Source organism: Buceros rhinoceros, unplaced genomic scaffold, assembly GCF_000710305.1.
Source record: "Buceros rhinoceros silvestris isolate BGI_N320 unplaced genomic scaffold, ASM71030v1 scaffold41949, whole genome shotgun sequence".
Classification (NCBI taxonomy): domain Eukaryota; kingdom Metazoa; phylum Chordata; class Aves; order Bucerotiformes; family Bucerotidae; genus Buceros; species Buceros rhinoceros.
Genome location: NW_010431727.1, coordinates 10521 through 36065, shown reverse-complemented (window position 1 = coordinate 36065; position 25545 = coordinate 10521). Strand labels below are relative to the sequence as shown.

General features: G+C 42.4%; 1 protein-coding gene across 1 annotated transcript; it reads right to left on the bottom strand.

Moving 5' to 3' along the window:
• Positions 1-24261, bottom strand: CA12 (carbonic anhydrase XII). The gene is made up of 10 exons (XM_010143513.1): positions 24171-24261; positions 20967-20987; positions 14142-14321; positions 13054-13196; positions 11078-11173; positions 8912-8975; positions 8294-8451; positions 7377-7503; positions 1101-1185; positions 1-85 (listed from the first exon to the last, which is right to left on the bottom strand). The coding sequence occupies exons 1-10, from the start codon at positions 24259-24261 to the stop codon at positions 1-3; spliced, it is 1050 nt and encodes a 349-aa protein (XP_010141815.1).
• Between the last annotated feature and the right edge of the window lie 1284 nt (positions 24262-25545).

The following is a 25545-nucleotide window of genomic DNA, read 5'->3' as shown; positions in this document are numbered from 1 at the left end:
TCAAAGTTTGGAGATATCTTCTTCCTCTTTGTACGTGCTTGGTTTGTAGATGATTCCTCTGTTGTCTTCACCTCCCTTTTTGCAGCTAAAATAAAACAAATGTATTACATATTTGTGATTCCAGCGAAGGAAAAGTACCACGGGTTACCTGAGATGAGCCATTATGCATGCATGAGGTTATTTGTCTCTGTACCAGCGCAAATGTCACAGTAGCTTATCGTTACAAATATTTTAGGAGAACACATGCTGTGTGGCAGAGTCAGTGCTGATCACAAAAGAATCAGCTGTAGGACAGTTTGTAATCTTAGTCTTTTTTCCAGAATTTGGCTTTGGTGGCAAACAGTCTGGCTAAGTGATCTCTTGTCAGCACAGATTTCTTCCCCTTAAATGATGTGACCTTTGGGAGAGGTTTTTTCTAAAACTCCATTCCCTTCTTGTTTTACTTCCTGTTCTAGGAAAAAAATGAAATTATTCAAGCAGCAATTAGGGGCAGCAATGCTAGCAAAAAAAAAAAGAGCAAATGGCAACTGAGAAACCCAGAAAAACTGGGTGTGTTAGCAACGCAGGCTGCTTGTCCTGCTTTGTCTGGAAGGGGAGTCTCTTGTCCTAGCTGCTTGTGGGAGCAGTCAGTACGTAGAGTGCAACATGGTTTTGTGTCCTTCCTGGTACTCACACACAAGTCCCTGTTTCCTGTCGCTGTGTGTTTTAAGGGTTTATAATGAGCACTGTTCCAGTAATAATTATTTTGTGGAAAAACAACTTTATATGGTTGCTTTTCACAAAAAATAACCCTTCCTACAATGGCAGAATGGTGGCCACTGTGGCCCAAAGGTCGCAGCACGCTCTAGACCTCTTAGCCAATTAGCATGCTTTGCTGGCAATAAGATAGATTTACTTTGGAGTATATGGTATGGGAGAAATAATGTCTACGATGATAAAAACAAATCAAAGCTTGTAGGAAGAGATCGTATCTTATAAAAGATTGAACATTACCACTATAAAAAAATGTGGAAAGTTTCAAACACACGAGCACTTCTTTGTGTCAGAAGAAAAATGTGGTTGGGCTTCTTTTTCTGTGATATGAGAGGTGGACATCTTACCTTTTCCTCTTCAGCAGCCAGAAGGCTACTGCAAGAGCGGTAAGAACTCCCAGAGTGCAGGCCATCGTGACAGAGACAACAAAACCTAGGAAAAAAGGGAAAGCATACAAACCAGTTAACTTCATTTACTTGAGAGGAGGTTAGTCTCTAATCTGTCATAACATTTGCATTCTGCATCTGAAACTTTCCTACAGCCTGCTCATACCACTTTGCAATTATGGAATGGGTGACTTCGCAGAGATGTATGCTGAGACGTCCTGCTCCCACAGCTGGATCCACACTTCACAGTGCTGTGAATTTAGACACCTGCTGAAGTCACAAGCCAACATGCAGGCACAGGCACAGGCCCAGCAGATCAGAAACTCTCTGGGTTTTGATGCTATAATGTATAACAGAGCCTAGCAAAACTGAAAAACTAAACCCAGGCAACAAAGGATGTGAAATGTGATGTCTTTTGTTTTTTCAAGGCAGAGGAACCATTGTATTTTGGACAGCTGATATGCTTTGCTGTAGAGTGCATTGCTTAAAGGCATCTCAGGTAGGAATGAGTTTGGGATATTAGTATGAAGAAGTGAAGGTCTCATGTTTGCATTGAGACGTTAAGCATTATCATTATGATGGCATCTTTGATAATGATCTGCATGTATATCTTTGTCAATGAAAGGATGTTTAGGTATTTTGGCCTCCCCTCCTGAAAGTGAGCATGCTTTTCTTAATTGCATTTTCATAATTCATTTACACATCGCTTTTTTATATTTTACCGTGTGACTCTTTCTAAGCAACATCAGAATCCCTTCAGAATGAAGCTGACAGGTTTGCTTTCATGTATTTCATCTATAAATATTTTCTCTTATTAAATCAGCTGTTGAGAAAACAGAAGTGTGAAACCTGGATTTTAATCTTATCCCATTTAACCCATTAGATGCTCTGTTAATTTTAATTCCAACTGAATAGAAGCTTGCAATCCACTGAGTTGAAGAAACGCTATATTTTAAAATAAGAGGCTTGTTATAGTAAAGGTGCGTCAAATGGACAACAAAATAAGACACCAAATAGATAGCTGAAGAAAAAGAGTTTGTAGTTTGAAGAGGAGATGTAGGGAGCAGTTTTGTTTGATGAGAAGACCTTCTTGTAAAATTTAGTTAGAGAGCATTTCAGAATGGTGCTGTAATCGAAACTGGACACCAGTTCCCATTTAACCTGTGGGCAGTGGAAGGTTTGAACATTGAAATAAATTTCAGTTGCATGTATGTGAAGCGGATTTTATTGTAATAGATCGATGACAGGCAAAATACCATATAAATATGAATAATCCATCAAGATTAGAGATATTTTGAAATGTAGTACCTGTTAATAGTGAGCATGAACTTATAATTTAATTACTGGCATCAAAATGTGGATGACCGAAGACATCAGTCCTTTGCATTTTTGATACAAAACAGCTCACTGGCCCCATCCTGGGGCTCCTCTGCTCAGGTGAAGGTGGCAGCCCTCAGTCTTTACACTGAAGAGGCAGATAAGTTGCCCTGAAAACCTGCTGCAGCAGGAACCTATGACAGGATTTCTTTCACAAATCGCTGTGGTTGCCTGACCATGACTCGTGCATGGCCCCTCCTTCCCTGTTTGATAAGTGGGCTCTGTTCCTACCCGTGGTACAGCTGGCTGCATCAGACTGGGCGCTTGCAGCCAGCAGCCAGGTGCACTTTAATTGTGCTTTGACAAGAACCCTTTTTTTTCCTTTTTTTTTTTTTTTTTTGTCCTTTCCCCCTTGAGGTGAGGGGCTGCACCTGTGTTAATTTGGCTTTGCCAAAAACCCTTTTTTTTCCTTTTTTTTTTTTTTTTGTCCTTTCCCCCTTGAGGTGAGGGGCTGCACCTGTGAGGGAGCCTTTGTGACCTTAGTAGGTGGAATGTGAGATTGCAAGGGGTGATGAATACCTTTTTTGAAATGGGTAGAACATTTTTCTATGGTTCACTGATAGAGTCAATGAGCTTTTGTAATTAAATGTACTTGGCTGAATGGGGTTTCTATTAGAGTAGCACTAAGCAATGCCTTTCGTAGCCATAGAGACCAGTTCTTGGGTGAGAACAGCAGGATGGGCAGCAACTCATACAATTCAAGTGTGGTAACTCATGCCAGCTTTAAAGATACGTTGAAAATGCCTTTAAAGCTGCTGTCACCTCTGCATGGGAGCCAAATAATGTGGCTCAGCAGAGGGAGAGACAAATGTTATTCTTGGGTTGGCACTGGTTCACAGCAACAATTTTGAGGAAGTCACATCTGGGTGAACATTTCCCCCATAGATGGAAATAATAATGCTTACACCATTTCTGTGAAGTGTTTAGAGATTCCTGGATGAAAGGCATAGTATCTGTTTTTCAGTTCCTGGGATCATGGATTGCAAGTTTCTACCTTTTACTTTCAAGTATTGAGTGTGATTTACAGAAAGAAGCTAGTCGGGTGCTGAAAGGTTAGCTTAAGAAACAGATGCAAGACTGCATTTCTCTTTTCTGACTGACTCGGGAAATCGCTGGCTCATTGATGCAGTTAGCTGCTCACTGCAGAGCTTCCGTTACCTCAGGAAGTGTTCCTGCAGTGGCATTGCTAGAGTAGCTTGCTTGTGCGTGGATGTAAGGAAAACCCTGCAGAGGAAGCCTTAGAGTCTCAGCAACCTGGCAGCCGTACTGCAGAGCCTGATTCTGCTGTTTAAAATCATAGTACATAATCTGACTTGAGCAGAGGTTTGAAGGGGATTACTAGAACAGCCATTCTGGACCTAACTAGTTCTCTAGCTGGCAGTTGGTGTTTGAGATTGGAGGTTTGGGAAGAAAGTTTTAACCCTTTTCCTGGTCATATAAGAATGCCATGGGGGAGAGGGGTATTTCTAGTTGGCCCATCCACAAAAGGAGAGGAAGGCCTGACATACTCTAGTTCTTTCCCTTTTTCACTATTTAGCCAATCTTTTAATTTACTCAAAATACTGTTTGTGCAGCTAATACCAGTTTGTACGTTAGTCATGGGGCTATTAAGGATTATTAATGATTAAACTTGTAATTTCTTACATATTTTGGTTAGAAGCTATCAACAAGAGAACTACTAGTATAATTCTCATTTTAAAATGAGATTAAATTGAGGCACTGTTCTATAACCATTATACTCTGCAAGTGGCAGCATAGGGACTTGGTAAGAGGCCTGAAGACAGAATAGAGTATTATGACTATGGCTTTATGTAGTCTGCAACAAGAAATCGAGTAGCAGAGCCAGCAAAATCCCAAGCGTTACTTGTGTATGCCCTGTATGTGAGCTGTATATAGTCACAGAAATAACTTCCATGTCACATAGAGTCATATTACAGTCAAGAAACAGGGTTTCCACTTGTTACAAACGTAGTACAAACAAATCAGTTTTCTTAGCTGATAAGTAAATAGGGAAGTTTGTTCTGTTACTTATTCTCGACTCTGCTTCAGAGTCAAGCAGAGTGGAGTCAAGCATGTGAGCAGACTGCAGACATTTCATCATGCATAGCAGAAAGGTATTTGTGATGTTTCAGAAAGGGAAAAACCTCATTTTTTGTAACACAAGCTGATGCAGATTTATCACAAAATTTTGGTAGCCAATGGTACTCAGCATTTTGTTTTGGTCAGACCTTCAAACTGGGCTCCAAACTACAAACAAATTAAAATGAAGAAAGAGACAATTGATCAGAGTAACTTCTCTCAGCAGTAATTCAAGAGCAGAAATGGTAGCTTTAAGTAGAAGAAAGATACAACTAAACTGAACTACTTTAGACTGAAATATTTAGCTACCTGTTGCTCGTAATGGGAAAGACTATAAGATATCTTTGGCAGCAAACAAGTAAGGAGGCAAATGGAGAAATGACAATGAAAGCAGCAAAATGCTTCAGCCGCTTGACTTGAATGAACTAATGCAGATGCTCGCAGTGCTGTACACTGTGGTCTCAACAGCCTTGGGGACCTTTTCTTGAGGTATCTGGAATGAATTCATTCCTAGCTTCTAGAATGAGGACGGGAGATGAAAACTACTCAGCTATTTTTGAGAGAAGTGTCTTTTCTAGGCCATCATTTACAAACTGGAACAGACTTGAGGGTCTTTGAGAACCTGAGCACCTTTCAAAATGCTTGGTAAAAAGTACAAAGTCATACAGGCTTTACTCACTAGGTGTAGCATCTTCAGCTCCTTAATTGTAAGTTATACTGTTTTTCTGCATCTCAAAACCAGGAGGTATCCCATCTCTTCTTAAATCACTGCCCCTGCTTCTGTGCTGCAAGTTAAAATATTTACTTTTCTAGTCAGTAGTTTTCTGATGAGTGTGCAGAAATGACAACCTGAGGTAGTTTGGATCCATGAACAGCACTGAAAACCGTGTATTGCCTATTGCCTTTAGCAATGTAGCCTGACCTTCTTTATACAGCTGGTCCAGAAGGCTTCTCCTGAGGATCCACTATGTTAACTGCAGATAGGGTGATGAGTAAAATAAATTCAGGAGACCCAGCAGTTAAGGGGATGTGGCCTTTGTCGATGGAGCTTTGGAGATTATGAAGAGTAGAGATTTAATGCAGAGCTGGAGAATGGGAAGTCATGGCTTGTGGATCAAGCTATATAGGCAGTCATCTTGGAACTGTTAAAATATTTTTCATTCCAGCAAAAATAAAGAGAAATTAAGATCTAAATCATTAGAACTCAATGAGAAATATGGGCTTAAGTATCAAGGACAGTAGCATCAACATACTTATTTACGTAATTACTAAGTTATGTGCAATAATTCCAGAGAAGGCACTCAGGAGAAACCTCATGGTAGAATTATATTCCTCTTATGGGAAGCTTTAGAAAATTTTTAAAATGTTTCTGTGAGAACTGAAATGGTCCCCAGCCACAGAATGACTTATGAAATTGTCTTTGGGTTTTACCTCAAAGATGGAAGTTCGCTTTAAAGAAGGACCCAGTGCTGCTCATGCTCCACACTGCTCTGGTTGGGAGTTTTGATGCAGCTAATCTGACAAAGAGACCAGACAACTTTTGCTGACAAATCTGAATCATCTCTGGTTTCAAAGAAATGTTTTGTCTGGGATTTGTTTTGGCTGATCTTAAATTTTCACTTTTCTCCTATATAGCTTTACATTAGGAAAGACATATTATGAAAGGGGCTGTCTGCAGAGGGGAATGGCCAGAACAGCCACTGCAGAATGCCTGCAGGGAGAACTGGTCCCTGCAGCGGCTATTGTGTGAAATTTCCCAATACAGACTACTCCTGCTTTTTTCTTTTTTTTGTCTAAACAGTGAAGAAATTAGCACGCAAAGTTGAAATGATGTGCTAATACGTTTTATGAATTTGAAAGTTTACTTCTTGGCTGATCTTTTTTGTGAAGTCTTTTTTCTTTGAAAAATCTTACACTTTCAAATAGTATAGTGGCTTGCCTAGATTCAGCTGTCTTCAGAGTATGTGCCAGCTTCACAACTGCTTAAGGGTGTTTGTTTGCAAGACAACACAGAAAATGGAACAGTACATGTTGCACAAGCAGTGTATATTCAGTGCCTTACTGTGGTGCACAGCTAAGCTGTTCACCACAGATGCAGGTTTTTGTTCACACACCCCCAAACCTATGCCTTGTCATTGTGTAACACTGCATAATTAAGCTTTTAAATCCATTCTTCTTCATAAGATAGCTTTTTTTTTTGGTAATTTGTAACTTTGAGTTATACAATCCAGTGTTATGAATTATTCCTGTCAAGTTTGAATCCCTCAAGGGCCATTTCTGTGATTCTGTGTAATTGCCCAAAAGTCTTCCTGAAAGGCAAAGTTGTGGTTCCCTTTAAATGTGTGGTCTGCCTAAAAATAATCCTGATATCGCTGAGAACCATCAAATGTTGCTGGTGAGACAAGGCCAGCTCAAGCACTCACCCTGAGTGAAATAGCTCAGCTGAAGAGGAACTGTTCAGTGCTTGGAGTCACAGCAAGTGTTTCTGCTAAGCATGACAAGGCCAAACATGTCTTCCTCCTTTTATCTGCTTGCCTTTGATCCAAAGGGTTGCAGGGCTTGCTTGATACCCATTGTGGAAAAAAACCTTCTTACATACTCTCTGAATACCTTATTCTGGTACTGTTGCCCATGCAACGATGCAGTAAGAGACAAAAAGGGAACAAAGTGAACTGTGGAGAAATGAGATGGCTCTGTTTTTGTAGGGGTAGCGTAGGACTGCCTCTTCAGTATTTCGAGTTTACACAAATCACTGTGCGTAGAAGGGTTCACACAACTTACCTTCACGGAAGGAGATAAAAACCAGTCTTTCCTGAAATTCCTGAACATTTCGGAAGTTATTGACCATTTCCAGAGGTTCGGGGTCATCACTCTCTGTGCAGTACATGGCCGTTTCCAGAGCCAGTAGCTGTGAAGGGAAGCACCCTGTTCAGCTCCCAGAACACAGAAGCAGCAATGCCAATGTATGATCACTGAGACCCCTTTGAAATCAAAGGGGTATTCAAAGGAAAGAGGTTGCAGTAATACTTCAGTCTTGCATGGCCTGAGAGCCCAAATACAGAATAACGTGTAAACAGTGCGACGTCTCCAAACCCATGCCTGTGTTTTGTTTACAACTTGGTAAAATTAATCCTGCCTAGTAATTATGTGCCAGGAAACACAGTGCCCTTTGCAGCATGTTCTTCCTAGCGCAGTCTAACACTAAAAGCTCCTTTGTGAAAAGAACTCTCTAGCCTGGGAAAGGCATGATCTGGCAGAGTGGACAAAGTTAAGAATGGATTTTCTTAACAAGGAGCATGAACTAATTTGATCAGAGATTTTGATAACATCATTTTCCGCCTGTGTTTATAATTAGGTGTATCAGAAGGTAGTGATTGGGAGTTTAGAGTCCATGTAAGCGCCCACCCAATAAAAAATAAATTAGGTGAGCATAACAAACCTAAGTTGGAGAAAAGCCAGGGTATTCAGGATTGACAAATAACAACTTCACATGCTTTTTAGAAACATGACATTGACCCAATTTCAGTCAGTCAGGATCAAAGTAGCACTAAAACACTTTATGAATAGTGTTCAGACATGAAGCCTGAACAAAAATGATCCAGAATTGGTCTGACTCTTGTCAACTGAAAATGAGAATATGCATTTCCTCTTCTTTAGCAGACATCAATCGGGAAAACACGTGCTGTATTTAAACTTGCCTGCTTTTGTGAAATTTTAACGGGGTGTCGGAAAACTGTCCAGAGAACACTAGGGTAGCAAGGAGGAGTTGTCAAGGATCCTTCATAGCGATAATACTCATCCAGTCTGTCAGGAAGGAGTTCTTGAATATTGAAGCCAGGGACTTGGACCGTCTGATCTAAAACAGGGGATTCGTGTTAAATGCTGTGTCATTCCTATGCAGGAAGTGTACCACTGGAGTGAATTTGCATTTCAGTAACTAGAATACTTTCAGTCATGTCACTAAGAAAAGAAAAATACGTTTTAACAGAGATGATCCCAGTTTAAAATGGAATACAGCTTTTTAGGTTTTCTATGCACAAGTCTTGTCTTAAATACCACATCGGAATTCTGTACGATGAGCTGCAGCCGTATTAACCAAAACGCACCATGTGCAAGAAATAAGGCCCAGTCAGAAACCGGTGGTGAGCACAAGCCGTACATTCTTCACAGAAATACACAGCATTTGCAAGTCTCTCCCAGTTTGTGACAGGTTTGCCCGAGATTTCTGGACTGTTTCTTCAGCCGGTTCAATCCCACTCAGGGTGACATCTGATACTCTGCCATTTTTAATCCAGTGCATGCTTATAGCCACTCACCCTTGTATTTCACATTCCGGAAGTGCCTGAAGATCTTTTCATAAGATGGGTTGAAGGGTCCAATCTGTAATAAGCAGACTATTAACAGCAGTGCAAATCTCCGCAGTCTGAATATGAGTCTCTGCTTCTGCACACAGCAGACAGCAGTACAGAGAGGGTGGTGAAGCATTGGACCGGGCTTATCGTTGGAACGGGAGGTGGTGGGGTCCCCATCCCTGGAAGTGTTCAGAAAACATGTAGATGTGGCACTGAATGACATGGTTTAGGGACCCTGGCAGTGCAGGTGAATGTTTGGATTCAATGATCTTAAATCTGTGATTCTGTATTTGGTGGCCCCTGTCATAAGGTAAGTGTCTGCACTGTCCAGATACTCATATACTACAGTGGCATAAGTACCCTTTTTACTCAAAATGTTAACACTATCCTCAGAATCCCAGTAGTGCTCTTCCTTGCTGCAGAGCTGTTAGAGCTGCTGTCCTAACAGTGCAGACCTCTTGGGGTACACTCGAAAGACCCCATTGCCCTTGCCCTTGCCTGTTCAGCATGCCGTGCAAATGAAGAAAAACTATTTCCTCTGAGAACACCGCAGGCGTAAGTTCTCAACTGACAGGCTCATCAGATCATCTACTGGTTTCTAGTCAAAGCCGCGTTTTTCCACCCACAAGTGTTTTCTAGTCTGCTGCTCCTCACAGTCCAGAAGGAAAAAGAATGACACTATTGGGTACTGCAGGGCCACTGGCAAGGGCTGTAACTCAACTATGTGTCAAGCGCTATAACTCAGCTATCAAAGACGACCATCGTTTTCAACTGCTACCACCAGCTTTTCAGTCATTGCCCTTATTATGAATTCTTTAGAGTTGGTGCTTAGTGACTCCTCTGACAACCAGACAAGGAGGTTGTAGGGAGGTGGGGGTCAGTCTCTTCTCCCGTGTTATGAATGACTAGAAGGGGATGGTCTCAAGTTGGGGAAATTTAGGTTGGATATCAGGAAAAATGTCTTTACAGAGAGGGTTATTAAGCACTGGAACAGGCTGCCCAGGGAGGTGGTGGAGTCCCCATCCCTGGAGGCGTTTAAAAGCCGTGTGGATTTGGTGCTGAGGGACATGGTTTAGGGACCCTGGCAGTGCAGGGGGAATGGTTGGACTCGGTGATCTTAAAGGTCTCTTCCAACCAGATGATTCTGTGATAATAAACTGGTGTTTTTAGAGCAACTGTAATAGCCAGCAGCTGTCTGAAAATAACCAGAATCCCAGTATTATTCCCTAGCATAAGATACAATACTCTGACATTTTTCACAGCTGCAACTTCCAAATCGACTGAAATTTAACACAAAATTATTGTCAAAGTCTTAGCGCTGCTAGGAAGTGAGCTTGGATAATATTATTGAGAATTAGAGCTTTGCTTGCTAAGTAGAACTTCTTTCCTTTTTTGATGGAAATGTGAAAACCTGTGTGTTTTTACGGTGTTTTATGCTGCAGAAAATCCTTACATTTAAAAATAATCTTTATAGTTATCTTTTTGAGGAGTTTTAATTCTCAAGAAGAAGGAGAATTATATATGTACAAGCTTCCAAAAATTTTTCTTTCATATCATTATTATCTTGAATTGCTTGTATGTGGAGCTTTAGAGGGGAAAATTAGAAAGCTGTCCTTCTGTCATCTTAAAAGGGCAGCGGATTTACTTGTTTACTGTAATCTGTGATTCAAAGAATCTGGGAAGTTTGTGACCTGAGGACTGTGGTCAGATCCTAATTACGTATAGTGGCCAAAGACAGGCTTGTGTCTGCCAGTGCCTCTCTGCTGTGTTAGAACTGCTTCATCGACAGCAGGCAGTTCGAAGTGAGCTTGACATTTGCTGTTGTCTGTTGTTTGATAAACACTACTAAACTTTAGTTTGTAAATGACTGCGGAACATAGCTGAAGTTAATGTACTGAAAACCATGACAAAATATTCAGAATTCATCTTTTCTTAGAGTTTTTCCTGTTTATGTATATGCTGCTGGAATCTGGCCCTTTTGGTGAAAGAGAAAGAGAAGAAACTTTGTTAAGCCACAACATTATTAAATAATCTAGGTAATTTTGTACGTTAAAGGTCTCTGATGACTTAATGCTTGAAACAAAAATGATTCTAAACAACAACAACAACAAAAAAGGTCCTGCATCCTACCTCAAGAAGAATAGCCAAAACCGCCAGTCCGTCCACTTTGTCCATTGCTGCTGTTAGATCTGGGTATTTCTCAGAGTTATAATGTACAATATGCAGCTACAAGGAAGAAGACACTATGTTATGGAAACATCTGGGACATGCTCACATTTCTGTTCCACAGCTAAAAAGGGCCGAGTGCAGCCACCTCAGGCTACGACAATGCACTGGGATCCCTCAGAGGTTTCTGGGCGTAGTGGTAAGAGATTTTTAGGGAAAAGCAAAAAGGTCCTGGAACTCCCACTCCCAGCCCTGCCGCTACATAGTGGTGGGAGGGGGAAGAGGCTCTATCACTTCAGCATCAAGGCATCTTGTCTGCAGCGCTAACACCTTAGCACTCTTGGGGGTCTCAATGTTTAGAATACAAAACCCGGTGTTAAATGTAACTAGAGAAGAAACACATTCCTAAAGTGCTGTTATGCAAACTAATTATTCTGACTGATTTCTCTGTTACTCGTTGTCCTGGGTTCAACATGGAGGAACCGGGTGCTCTCCTGTTGTCTGGCTTTCTTCTTCCCAGAGAGCTGTGGTTCTCCCAAGCTTCCGGGAAGGAGAACACGCCTCCGTGAATGAAGTCATAAAAGGGGGCGTGTGAGAAGGCTCGACGCCATTTTGCCATCTTGCTTCTCCCCCTCTCTGCTCTATCTGCCCTCCTCTCTATCTCATCCGCGCTGCTTCAGATATGCTGTGCAGGACTCTGAAGCTTACGCCCCCGGATGGGAGACTGTTATCATGGAGAGAAAGACACGTCCAAGACCTGCTAGTGCCCTGAAGCAGTAAAAGACTCCTTCTGCAGAATGGGTAGGACCTTCCCGGTGCATTGCCGATTTCCGGCGGGGGTGGTCTAATGAACTGTCTTGCCCTGATGGATGGACCCAGCGGTATCCCTTATCCCTGCGGTGGATGAAGTAGCCCCTACGCGCAGGGAATTTGACAATATTCCCCTAAGACGAGACCTGGCTGGCCCGCGGTGCAGATGTGTATGTGGGGGAGTCTGGAAGCAGCGTTCATCCCTTTACTGAGTTCCCTACAGCCACCCCAAAGGAGAAGAGTTCTATTGCATGAAAGGTTTGCCTCAGGAGAAAATTCCTATATCGAGCTTTGCACAGGCAACGGACTACGGGCGGACTTTTGCCTTTCCCCTCCTCCCCCAGCGGCGTGATGAGCCATTGCACGGCGAAGTTTGTAAGCGGCGGGAATTGCCCAATCGGAGAGTTTATACTGTACACTTGTATTTATTCTCCCTTCTGTCTCTTTCTCTCCCTCTTCCAGGCCGGTTTACTTCAAGGGCATCTGTCTTATTAAATGTTCCTGCTTCTATCGCTCATATGTGTTATTATCTTCCTTAGCCCGACTAATGAGCATCAAAAGTTTTGTGTGTGTGTTTTGGCAGGATTCCCAGCTAAAACACACCAGTCTGTCGCATCCTTCCGGTGGGGGGAACAGCCCCCCTTTTCAAACCGCGACACTTGTTTAGGGGTAAATATCCGACTGGTACTGCTTTTCAAAATCTCTTCCCAAATCCACAATTTAGGATTAGAAAAGATAACAGATAGTTCTTCACCGGGTAGAAGAAGGTGAGTAAAGGTAGACAGAGAAGCAATGTTGTGCAGCTAGAAGATATACCTGGTTTTCGGAGGAGAACCGAGGTGTCAAATATCTGGAATTTGCTTGCAATTGCTCAAGTGACCCAGTGCCAGCCCTGAGTTTAGAACCTGAATTGTAACTCCCAGACTTGTGGCATATACACAGAAGAACATTGGAGTTCATCCTTTTTGCAGCGCACAATGCATTTTTTTAGTACATATCCAGATCACGAATATTTGGATTAGAACCTTGCAGCCTTTTACAGTCATATACCCAAGATAAAGATCCCATTTTGGAACAGTGGCACCTGCCCAACCTTCTTTGTTTCTTTCCCCGATCGGAGCTTGTCTTACCTCTGCTGCAAAGTGCTTCCCACTGACCGTGTGCTCTGAGCCTTCGGACTTGTTTCTGTTTCCCCAGTGCAGGTGAAGTTGAGATGCAGTGTATTCAAACGGGAGGTTTTTGATGTACATAGCAGGCGACAGATACATTTTCACTGTAAGCAGACCAAAACCAGGTAGGATGGAATGACAGCACAGCTTCCAACCACAGGGCAAATCAACATGCTGTGTCTGAAGTGTATTACGTTTGGAGCATGAACAAAGCAGATCCTCAGCTGAAATCCATCTCAGTGTGTGGTAGGAGAGAAACACTTTAATTGTCTTTAACCCCTTTAACCCTTCCTAGATAATTCAGGAGACTTTAAAATGTGAGTATTGTTGCTAATGGAAACCTTTCTTCTTCCTGAAGAATGCAGAATTATCTCAGTCTATTCAACAGACAATTATTGACATGTGGAAGCAAAACTTACTCATGTGCTTTCTTTTAAACCCCTTATAATAGTTGAAAATGGCTTAATTCATATTTCTCACGGTATTTTTAAACTCTTGTTGTATTGAACTCCTTGGTACTGACACTTTGATTTGGGACTACAGTGGAGGGCATGTTTGTACTCTATTTCTAATTATTTTTCTGTCTTTTTCTCTGTCTTAGCTTACACGAAAGAGGTTTCTATCTGAAGTAAAAGGAACAGAATGGTGCTCCTAGCTTCCCCCCTCTGTAATTCAGTGGAGCTGCTTTGATTAGACTGGAATGTCAGAGGCCCCTTGCACCTGTGTTTTACCAGTTTATCTCTTTTTAACAGAATCACGAAGTCTGTTTCGGAGCACTGGAGCTCTCCAAACGCAGTAATAAGAGAAAGGCTCAGGAATTCTGATAGGCCTAGAGTTTATGTAAAAACCAGTCAGTTTGGCTTACTGCCTTAGAACATTCCCAAGTTCCCCAAGCCTGTTCTCTGGCAGTAGGTATGCTGCCATGAAGGCTTCATCATCACAGCTTCGTTTTGTCTGATAATCAAAGAACCTCACGTATGATATTAAAAAATCGCGAGCTCCAGCAACTCTTTCCTTCACAATCCCCTGCTGCCATTGAGCTCCCTTACCTGAATGACCATTATTGGTCAATGTAAACCGCTCAGTGGAGGGCACGTTATAGCCTATAAATTCTAAAGGCAAGAGGTTAGAATCGTACTGGAGAATGTCTTTATGAAAATCTATTGGCGATTGGAATACTCCTCCACAAAACGGGTATTTCCTTGGCCAGGCCTTCTCTCCGTCAGGACCTGTGTAAATTAACAGAGGCACATTTGTCAAGCTTTAACCATGCAATTAATATAAAACCTCTCATGTTTCAGCCTTCACACAGAATTTGGAAATTTTCTGAGCTCTTAAGACTTTTTAAGACTTTTTTTTTTTAACTTAATGTTTCCAGAGCGGCATTAGATAGAAAAGGGCCAAATGCCAACAAAAATCTCATATAGAGACACTTTAGTGCTTCTCAATTTTTTGACACTCTCAGCTGGTGTTGATGTTACACTCCTGGGGAACTGCAGGCCGGGTAGCTCACCAGGCAGCAGCACCGCAGCCAGCCACACTCTCTCTGAGCCTCTCGCTGGGCGTAGTGCCTCGCCTCAGAGCCCGCAAGTGTGACAAGTAGAGTTCGGATCTGTGACAGTATTTGGGTTATTTACTGACATTAATTACTTTTCCCTCTGGAAGTAGCAGACTTACGCACAGTAACGCAGGTATTCCAGCCTTCTGAAGAGAATTGCCGAAAGGGGCTTCACGTTGACAGAGGAAAGTTGCCGTACTTTTCAGTACACAGAAAGCCAGATCCTTCCCATACACACTGCCGGGCTCTATCTAGCAATATTGCATAGCACACAGTGAAGAGCTAACTTGTGAACATGTAAGGTGTCATCATAATTTGACCTGCAATAACTTGCTCAAACTCCGGTGAAACTTCTTCATCACAGTCTTTTGCCCTAGGTAGGATCTACAAAGAATGGATAATATCAAGAGATTTTTAACGGTACCTTTGATTTAATTACACATTTATAGCCAGCAGCTGTTCGCAAGCTGTAAGCTGAGACTATTTGGATTTAAATACCAGAAGTACTTGGCAACTTGTGTTTCTCATTGACTCTGAAGATTGATTGTGATTCTTTCTAAGGCAGGAAGGTCCTCTGGGATCAGCCAGCCTGATCTGTATAACACAGGCCATTGGACCTCCCTGGATTAATTTCTACTTAGGAAAAAAAATCTACTCTTCCTTTAAGCATTGCAGGTAAAAGCTACTTCACTAGTGCCCAATGGACAATTGCTCTCCCTGGCAGCTTGCTTTACACTGTGAGTTTGTCTCGCTTTGATTTCACTTAGACAGTGTTTGCTTTTAATCCTTCACTTAGAAATTGAAGAGTCTCCTCTTGGCATACTCTTGTTCCTCGCTGAAGTACTTATAGAGGACATACTTCTTACTTAATTAAATAGATTGAGTTCCTTGAGTCTTTTGTTAGAAGGCTTCGTTTCCAAACCGATGATATTCCTTGAGGCTTCTTTGAAGTCTCTCCAGTATGTTAACATCTTCCATGAATCATGAATGCCAGAATCTAACGTTAGATCAGGTCATCAGTGGCAAAGCGAGTTCGGATCTTCTCTGAAGGAAAATTAACGGTCAGGAGCATATATTATTAGAGGCTCACATTTTTATGTGAAAGGCAGTTTCCAAGGATGTGGACAGTGGAGGTGAATCTGACTTAAACGCAGTACATGTGACAGAATCGGTGAGTTCAGTTCTGGTGCTCAAAGACAGACTTACTTCCTTGTTAAAGCTCTTGAAGATTATTCAAGACATAGGTTAGGACACAACATTGTTTGCCGTGTGGGTAGTGGGACTAAGTGAGTGCTTTTCAGTACAAACAGGCCTTGATGTTGCTGTAACTCACATGTTTGACTCCAGTTTGTTGCCAATCACATTAATTTCTCTCCTCCTTAGAGCGTCATGGTACTGTCTCAAAGTCATTGAATTTCTCTTTAAAAGCTAACGAATGTTATGTTATGCTGTCATTATAGAAGACTATATACTACCCTCCACATACTTTTTGGCAAATAACAGATCCATTCAGAAGACCATAAATTCCATATTATGGGATATACGTACTCAAGAATATTTTCTGGGAAAATATATATCAGGATATACCAGGAAATGATATTTTCTTGATGTTGAAACTTGATGCGCAAGGCAGTAACACTGCAATTTAACTCTTTACAGAGAGCTCAGACTACAACAGTGTCAGAAAAATCAGGGAGAAGCCTTTTTTGTGAAGAATTCAGTAATTTCTAGAGGTTTGGAGTTTCTGTGCACTGATAAGATAGTGAGTTTGCAAGAAGACTTTAATCTATTTCTTACAGGTTTGGAGACACGATACTGAAACAGGTGATTTTTAATTGATGTGCAAAATAGAAGTTCAGTCCAGCCAGTGAAAACCGAGTCATGAAGTACTACTCACTTTTTCAGGACTATGTTTGGATGAATTGAATGCCCTTAAGCGCTGACAACAGGGTATGGGAACTTCCACACCAACACCAGCAGTTCAGAAGGGAAACTTTTGTCTTTTCAGTAAAATGCTGTAGTTATTGCAGTCTTTATGTACCTTGATCTTTACTAGCAGTTATCCTTTCCTTGACGTAAATCTGCAACTCCACTTAGAGGCCTCAAAGCTACTGCAGTTTTTGCTTGTTTCTCACTCCTGCTCAGTTAAAAAGAACCAACCAAACAAAGCAGAAAACCGTTTTTGGTATAAAATAAATTTTTCTAGAAATTCTTCCTTTTGTCACATAGTCTTCCTAATTTCAGTGGCTCAGAACTCCTGACTCAAAGAGCTGAGCTCACCGCAGCTTCAGTTTGTGTATGTGAAACTGAGATTTCCAGAGTAGATAAACCACACAGCTGGAAGGCATTTCTCAGCTGGCTCTGCTGAAAATGAATGACTGATTGCGAACCAGATTTTCCTTATTCTGTGCCAGCACATTGAGATAAATTCAGTGGAAATCACACCGTGTTTGCAAAGGCTCTGTCTAATCACTACTGAGTAAAGAATAGCGTGAAGATGTGTTAAGATTGGCGCTTACTACAAGTCCCAAACATAGGAAGTATTGCAAATATACCTTAGCAGTTACTTTCCTCCTTTTGTGACAACATTTGTGACAAAGGGGAAGACCCAGGTAGCTCAGATGATGTTTGCTGCAGTGAGGATCTCATCAGGACTATGTCAGAGGAGTAATAGCTGCGCCACCTGTCCTACCCACCCAACACTACTATACAGCTGTTGGAGTGAGCAAATTAAGGTATGGGTGAAAGTAGGACCCCTCCTGCTACCACCACGCCTGATGCAGCCGTGAACACTCCCTGCTGTAAGGAGTGCAAACTCAGGTTGTCCAAATCCAGCTTCTGGGCTTCTTTTCCATGAGCTCCAGGACCAAGTTCCCCTACCATGCTGTAAATAACGCTGAGCCTGGCTGTGCCCTCATGCTATTTTATAAAAGCTGTCTGTAAATAAAATAGTGATAATTCTCTGGGTAGTCTTGCTGCCCAGCTGCCCAGTGAGCTGAGCAGGATACCCTCAGCACCATGGCTGCATGCATCCATTGTATCACCTCCTTTGAGAGCTTTTAGCTTTCCTTGCCTAAGCCTTCAGCCAGCCCTGCAGCCCTAGTGCTGCTGGGTGATGCAGGACAGATGTTCCTCTAAGAAAAAACTGTGGTGTCTGGTCCCACCTCAGTGTACATTGGCTGACTTAAGAAAAGAAGAAAACAGGCCTATGAGACACCAGTGTTCCCAGCAGACTTTTGCTCTGATGACCAATTAATATTCATGTTGCCTGAGTTTCTCATGGGCTATCCAAGTTCTCTTGCTCTGAAGTAAACTAAGGTAGGAAAACGAATTGAGTCAGTAACACAGGGAATGTCTGTGGTCTTTCTGCAGCCAGGCAGAGCACCCTGCCCTGTTTTCAGCCAGCTGGAAGCTGCATAGCTGCTGTTAGCCCAGGGCTGAGTTGGCAGTGAAGGCTGAGCCCAGCTCGCTGCCACAGTAACATGACCGCGTTGCTCAGAGCACGGGCAGAGCTGTTATACCATTCTGCGTACGCATATCCAGTATGTGTGTATCTTATCTTCCACAGCTATGTCCAGAGCGGGGCTCGTGAGACAGAGGAATCGCCGAGTGGTGTGGCTGTCTCTGCTACTCCTTTCGAGTGCTGTATGAGAAATTTGGGGCACTTCTTGTGTCTACATTGTAGCACGGAGTTGTCTCCTCAGCTAAAGCACATTAATAATTCTATTGACTCTATTAAACTTGGCTGTAAAGCTAGTTTTTGCCATTGTAGTTGCTTGCCCACTCTCAAGGAGTATTACTGTTTCTTTGATTTCATTCCAGTCCTCTTACGTTACAGAAGCAGAAAGCCAGAAGCCAAAGAATTGAAGTCCAGCTCTCCAATTCTACCAGTTCTCGAGCAGAGGACTTCAGGTCTGCACCTTCCAGTCACACATCAACGTTACCAAAAGCTGTGTACACATGCTGTCCTGAGCTGTGGTGCGTCAGAACAATTCTTTAGGTTCTTTAATTGAAAACACTTCTCTCATGATACACTTTCATCTACTTTGTCCATTATACAGAAGATGAAGCAGCCCATCAGAGGACACAAAGCAAGCCTGTGTCAGGGGGGGCTGAGGACTGAGGGCTCAGGGCTCACTGGCCTGATTCTTACAGGCACTTTTTCTTGGGCTGTATACAAAAGGCTTGGCCATGTTGACCACCATCAGTGGTCCACCCTGGCCTCCAGTCGGGAGATCTGGAGACACACCACACATAACGCTGCTGCCTCCTTTGAGAGCACGCGTAGAATCAGTCTCGAGGAGAAGAGACAGCGCAGAAAGAACCGTGCCTCGACTGTACCACCCAAGGAGACCTTCCAGTGTGCTCTTTGCAACCGGTCTTGCCTATCCCACATTGGCCTTTTCAGCCATCAGCGCTTGCAGTAAGCGTGGAGAAAGCCCTTCCCAAATCTTCATCCACGAAGCCAAGCCATGATACAAAAGTAGTGAAATCAGGAAGAACGAAGAGCGTTGCTACAGTTTTACTAAGGAAGAGGCAAATAGAGGAGAGTTTAGCCTTTATATTTATTGTATTTAATGCAGCAGTTTCCATTATAGCCAAGCCAAATCCTCGTTTCTTTGGAAAGCTTGTGTGTAAAGATAAGGCCAAATCACATGCAGCGTCAGGCTGCTTTGCCACCATGCCCTGAGCTGCTCTTGCTGTATTGACATTCACTTTTACATATTGCTACAGTGAACAAACAGAACTCTTACTGACAATCCGCACCTGGATTTACCCTCCAGCCCCATTCTGATCCTCATTTTGACATCAATATGCACTGTGATTATAGTGGCTCGACTTCTTTTCCCTTTCTGTTGACTTAATTTTAGTGGGAGACATTGTAAAATGTTGCGGGAATACAGGTAACTGGTGGAAGGTGTAGGCTGCCGTAAGGAACCAGGGTCTGTAGGAGAGTGTGGAGACGCTCTTTCCTGGCTGACTGCAGTCTCCCTAATCACCACTTTTCTCTGTGCAGACCAATGTTCTCCCTCTGCTTTTTTTCAGGTATATGAAAAGAACTATTCTCTACAAGTTCAGTTACCACTTTAATGTTTTTAAGTAGATTTTATATGTTTTTTCGAGTTATATTTGAAAATCAGTAGTTGAAGTATAAAAAGAAGAGTCTGTTTTGTGAACCTTCCCTCCATCCTCCAGTATATATTAGAAATCAGGCTGCCGTATGGAAGCACTTAACGGAATTGATGAAGTTGGGCACTGAGAATAGCATACTCTGAAATAAACACTGGTATGCAAATTCCCAGTGACTAATTTAAATAAGCATTTCCCTAAAACTTCTACTTTGTGGCAATAAAAGAAGTCTTGCTTTCTTTACTACCCAGCAGGGTAAGGTTCATCTGATGGTTGCTGTCAAGGGGGAAAACCCAGGCTTTTGTTATTCAAACTGTGTCAAGCTTTTTTTTTCCTGATGAGAATGTGAAGCGTATGTACACACGCTGGCAGTTACATTCATGCCTATAGACATGCAGCTGAAAATTTTCCTTTTGCTTCTGTGAAGCAAGTCAGGTAAACTGGAGCACGGCTGAAGGGACTTATTCGCAGCAAGTTCAGCCTCATAGGTTCTGTGTTGTCTTGCAGCAGCACCAAAGGCTTAAGAAACCACATTTTTTGCTGAGGTTCTCAGTACTGCCTACTTTCCTGTGGGCATATGGCACGTAAAACACTACGCTGAGGAAATAACTGGCCAGAGGATTTGATAAATTGAAAGAAAATCTCTAGGTAATTCTTCTTCCTGTGCAGCCATCAGATCCTTCTGGGTTAGTAGCTGACGTAAAGGACGAGTGTCACAAAAGAACGCTGCTTTCCTGAATATGATCTATTCTACCTCGTCAGTGCTGGGATTTCCAGGGAGCTGAGTCTCCAGTAACGCAATACAGGTGACTTGCTGAACTCTGACTCTTCTTAAAAATGAAGGGACATGCAGGTAGGGAGAGGTATGCTCTTTGCAGAACTAGGCTGGAGTGTGCTGCTGGTCAGTGGGGAAACAGGGCTTTGGGGAACCTCTGCAGCTGCGGGGGCAGTCAGTCTGCTGAAGCTCCTGTCATTCTGCAAGGCAGTTCACAACCCAGTAACTGACTCTCGATCACCCAGCTACAAAACATGATGGATGAATAACAGATTTGAAGACAGTGGGCCAGATTCAAACCTGGGTAAAGATACTGAACCGAGTAGGTTCTCACCAGAGTACGTTTGCATGCTGTCCTTAAACTACAGAGCAAAGCCACAACTCGGTATGTACAAGTTAGTTAGTACTTACCAATGTAGGACCATTTTGACCCTGTTTAAAGACAAAGGAAATATTACTGTGAATATCTGAAAATTATCTTACTCTGTAAAGAAGCAAATTTCCACTTAAACCCAAGAACTGAATTTTGCAAGAATTTTATCTGTCTTTCTACCCCCAGATCCAAACATATGAACAAAACATAGACACCTTCAAAGATTATGAACCTGTCTCAAGGTTCCTAACTATAATTATCCCTGCAATAGTGCCAATAGGAGTGACTTTCTTGTGGTCAATTAAATCCTGGAGCAAAACTTTTGTCAGTCTTTTTTGTTTGTTTGTTTTTTGTGGAATAGCCACAGACTCTGTCTGTAGGTACATCCCTAATCTTTTTCTGGTTAGAAAACTAAGGAGTATAAATGGGCTGTACCTATAATGCAGCCCCTCATGCCTAGTTGAGGAGTTTGGAAAACATCAGTGGATTGCCAGCTGCTACACTGAGCAACGATGGACAGTCATTTCTGTAGAGCAGCTCTGGGATTTGCTACCTGAAACAGGATAGATGGACCTTGACGGAAGGAGTGTGATACACAAACCCATATAACTCAGAGAATCCTGGGGGGACACGTGAGTGTTAAAATGATCAATATTCATCCATTGGGTAAGGGACTGAACTTGGGACAGGGTTCCCTGCATGTCTTTGGAAATGTCTTGACTTATTAAATGCTCTTTTTAATTTTTTTTTTGTCTTGAAGTCCACTTACAGTCATTCAGTTTGCCGTGTAATTACAGGTGCCTGTAACTCAGAGAATCCTGGGGGGACACGTGAGTGTTAAAATGATCGATATTCATCCATTGGGTAAGGGACTGAACTTGGGACAGGGTTCCCTGCATGTCTTTGGAAATGTCTTGACTTATTAAATGCTCTTTTTAATTTTTTTTTTTGTCTTGAAGTCCACTTACAGTCATTCAGTTTGCTGTGTAATTACAGCTGCCTGATAGACCTGAACAGTTTCGGTTATCAAGCTAATGCAGATCTGTACTCTCTGCAAATGTCATTGTATTTCTGCATAGAGAACAGTCCTGAGTTACAAGCCTTGCAGACGCTCGGTGTGCCTATGTGTGCGTGCACGTCTGCTCAGCGCGATTCTTGGCTGCATTTCCTGTACTCTGCTGCATGGTCACAGATACGGCTCTTCTCCAAAGAATGTCGTGTGAAACGTTTGGGATTATTTCATAGAGATGTGCAAAACAGCTGCGCTTAGATCTTTTGTATCGATACGTGCTGGGAACACTAAACTCTCTGCTTCCAGTTCTTTAGGACCAGTGTGCCTTGTTCTTTTTCACTGGAATTTTCTAAACAAGGCCTGTGTAATCACCCTGGCTGAAGTCCCCAGGTTCCTCGTGTAGAAGAATTCATGCTCTCTCTTAGATTTCAGGATAAGAAGCTCATTGTCCTCTTCCCTTCTCTCTGCAGGACATTATCTCTTTATAAGTTTTTTTGGAGGTGCTTTTCCTCTGGTCAGCATGTTCTGCAGGTAAAACTTGCAGAAAGATAGCAACTGACTGTCAACAGGTTTTAGAAATTGCCACATCCTCATCTGAGCAGGGTTTGAAGAAATACTGGTTGACTACAATAGCTACTCTCTGCTCGTGCTCTTACTGAGCCTTAGAATGTGTACCAAGTGCCCAAACTATGATTTTAATAATCGAGAACAACCTTGAAATAGTTGGTTTCAAAGATTTTCAGTATTCTAGGTGTTCGAATTGAAACAATTGTGGCAAAAATAAATGAAAGATTGAAGTCATTCGCCAAGTGAAATTTTCCTTAGCCTGTGAGAATTTTGGTGCTCTGCAGTTCACTCCCATTATGACTTTACTGATGAGCACTGTGTAGGTAGGGCTGAGACACATCTAAAGCTTATTTCGTCTAACTTAGATCAGGAGATGAATAGATGACCAGATGGCAGAATCTACTTGATTTTTTCTGAATGGATACGCAGAGCTGCAAAAGTGCTTTGCTGCTATCCTCAGACTGTGAGGAAGATCGCCTTTTCCCTTATTCTGCTTGATAATGAAATGAGGGTGAGTCAACAGATTGATTCACATCTCGAAGGGAACTGTCAACAGCTCTGTACCTGTGAGCACTCTCCCGCCTCTGTTCGTGTTGAGGTGAGCGCTGATGAGTAACAGTGACGTGCCCATGCATGACAGAGGAGGTGTCTGACTTGGGAAGATGTCAGAGACAGGCAGATGCTGTAGCTCCTGCCATTTCTTGGTGCTGGGTGTCTGATTCTATGACACAAATTCTCCAGCATCCCCTTCAGGACATACTGTAAGACATGTCTTTTTGACACATTCTTTCACTTCCAAGACTTCTGTTTTGTCAGAGAAAGTACCTGGAAAGCACCAAGCTCTAGGAACCTCTGCCCTTCTGGTAGGAGATTCTGCTAGAGAATATAGCCCTTTTTCAGAAGATAGATGCCTGAAATAAGAGGGTGACCTTAAAAGTTTGAATTCTACCCCTTCTGTAGCTCATGTGAAAAGTAAAATGCTTGTCTTGGCAGAGCTCTGTATGAAGCTGACAGGTCAGGATTACACTTGCGCCTTCAGGTTCTTTGTCCCATGAATATATGTGCTGAGTAAGTCAGCTCACACAGCAACCCTTACAATGATTCTCCCTCACATCCTATAATCACACTTGGTGGATCATAAGTAGCTTGAATGGATGAAAATTGATTATAATCGGCTTGAGTAGAGGAACTTTAACTCCTTAAAAGAGAGTGAGGAGTGACCTCCTGAAACTGGTCCGGTTTAAATACAAAAGAATGAGGTCTAATATATGGGGTGCTTCACGGGGATTGCACTCTTTTCATCCGGTTTAAAAATAAACAGGGCAGAGGGAAAGGTATGATGCTTCCACTAACCCTGAGAAGGGCCAGTTTCCGCTTCATTCTGTGGGAAGCAAAGAGATCACAAAGCAAGGCATGCTGAACACACAAGAAGTCTGAAATGCAAACTAAATCAGAGGACAAGTTAACTTTTACTGTATGTATCAGAATATCTGTTCTGAGGAATCGAAATAAGGATGCTAACACCAAACAACTGCAGACGGCAATGATACACAACTTTGAGCACGCTATTGAATTAGTAATAATTCAAACATGCCAGTTTTCTGCATACATTAACTGCTCTAAGTTACAGGTTAAATTAAAACAGAAAGCTGAAAGACTTTACCATTCAACGGCGCTTGCCTAGAGAGTTGTATCTTTAGGAAGAAAATAAGCACTGTAGCAATTGTGGCTGTACTGGAGCTCTTGGCTGACATCTCAAGGAAAGACTTGTAATATTCCGCTAGTTCACAGGTTTCTCTGCACCCTGGAGAAACTGCCTTGTAAGTATGTGGCAAATAGCAGAATGCACACATACAGAGTTTCTGAAAATGGTACTGGGTACCTTCTCTTCCCTTGTCTCTGTCCTTGTAAGGACTGCTTTTTATAAAGCTCCTGAGACTCAACCCCTAACAAATGATGTAATCAGACCTGCCTGTAGGTCACAGCACCCTCAGAAAACTGATCATACCCTTCATTACCTCCATTTTAGGGACCTCCTCACAGGGCAGACTCCAGAGTCCGGCGAGGGAATTTAAATGTGGAACTTCAGAAATTATTTAGCAGAGACACAAAAAAAGCCGTCCTCTCATGAGCCATACCAGAGTACAGGTTTTTTAGCCTATTTCAGAGTGTCTCCCTCAACTCCCATTTTTGGATCAGTGTGATTTAGCATAATGGGCCACTGTGAGGACTGGTGGGAGGGGAGGAGAAGTGAGGCTGTGTGTGAGACTGTTAGTAACTTGAGGGACCACAGGCACTTCCCACAAAAAATGTCCATCTTGTCAGGAAGGGAGTTTTTTCTGAGCTGAAATTTCTTGGAACCAAGAGAATACCTGAAGCAGGGAGGAGTGAAAGTTTATCGACTGGAGAGGCTATTTGTATTCTTGAGTACCTAATTGTTTCTAATTGTTATTAACTGCTTTCTGCATCTCAGTAACAGCCCTGTGGCATGTATCACTTTTGATTGGTCAAACTTCATTTTCAGCATCTGTATTTATAAACTGCTGTTTAATTGCTCAGTGTTATTCGACTGGCTTATCTTTTCCTACTGCTATTTATGAGGCTAATAATGGGAAAGACAAGGTGACTGGAGCATGGGTCACGTCTGTCTTGATCGCAGGTAGGGACCTGCTGTAGCACATGATTCTGGCCTGTTGCTGCTGCACATCCGTAGCCCTTTCCTGCCAAGCCGGGCAGAGGCAGGCTGCGGCGAGCAGCGGCAGCTGATGCATGTCCTGTAGCCTTTTAGAGAGCAGCTGTCATTGAGGACAGTTCCTTTCTCATGCTTATCCTTACTATTTTGTCAGCCTAGGTTGTAATTCTGTTTGTTTTGGTTCAGCCAGAGGGAGAGGGTATGAACTGTAGTGAAAATGTTTTTAATATGGCTTTTTAAGTGCCATTGTCCAAAAAAAAAAAAAGGATGCTCTCTACCATGTTTGTGCAGAGGGGCATGCTGAGTGTTTTGAAGCACGTGGGCTGTCAGCACACAGTTGTTGCCG

Bases quoted from the DNA above. Each gene is read 5' to 3' on its own strand.
- CA12 (XM_010143513.1), bottom strand. From the start codon at position 24,261: ATGTCAGCCAAGAGCTCCAGTACAGCCACAATTGCTACAGTGCTTATT. The intron at 20,988-24,170 runs GTAAAGTCTTTC...GTCTTTAAACAG, and splicing joins TAGGCAAGCGCCGTTGAATG to GGTCAAAATGGTCCTACATT. The intron at 86-1,100 runs GTAAGATGTCCA...GTTTTATTTTAG, and splicing joins TGGCTGCTGAAGAGGAAAAG to CTGCAAAAAGGGAGGTGAAG.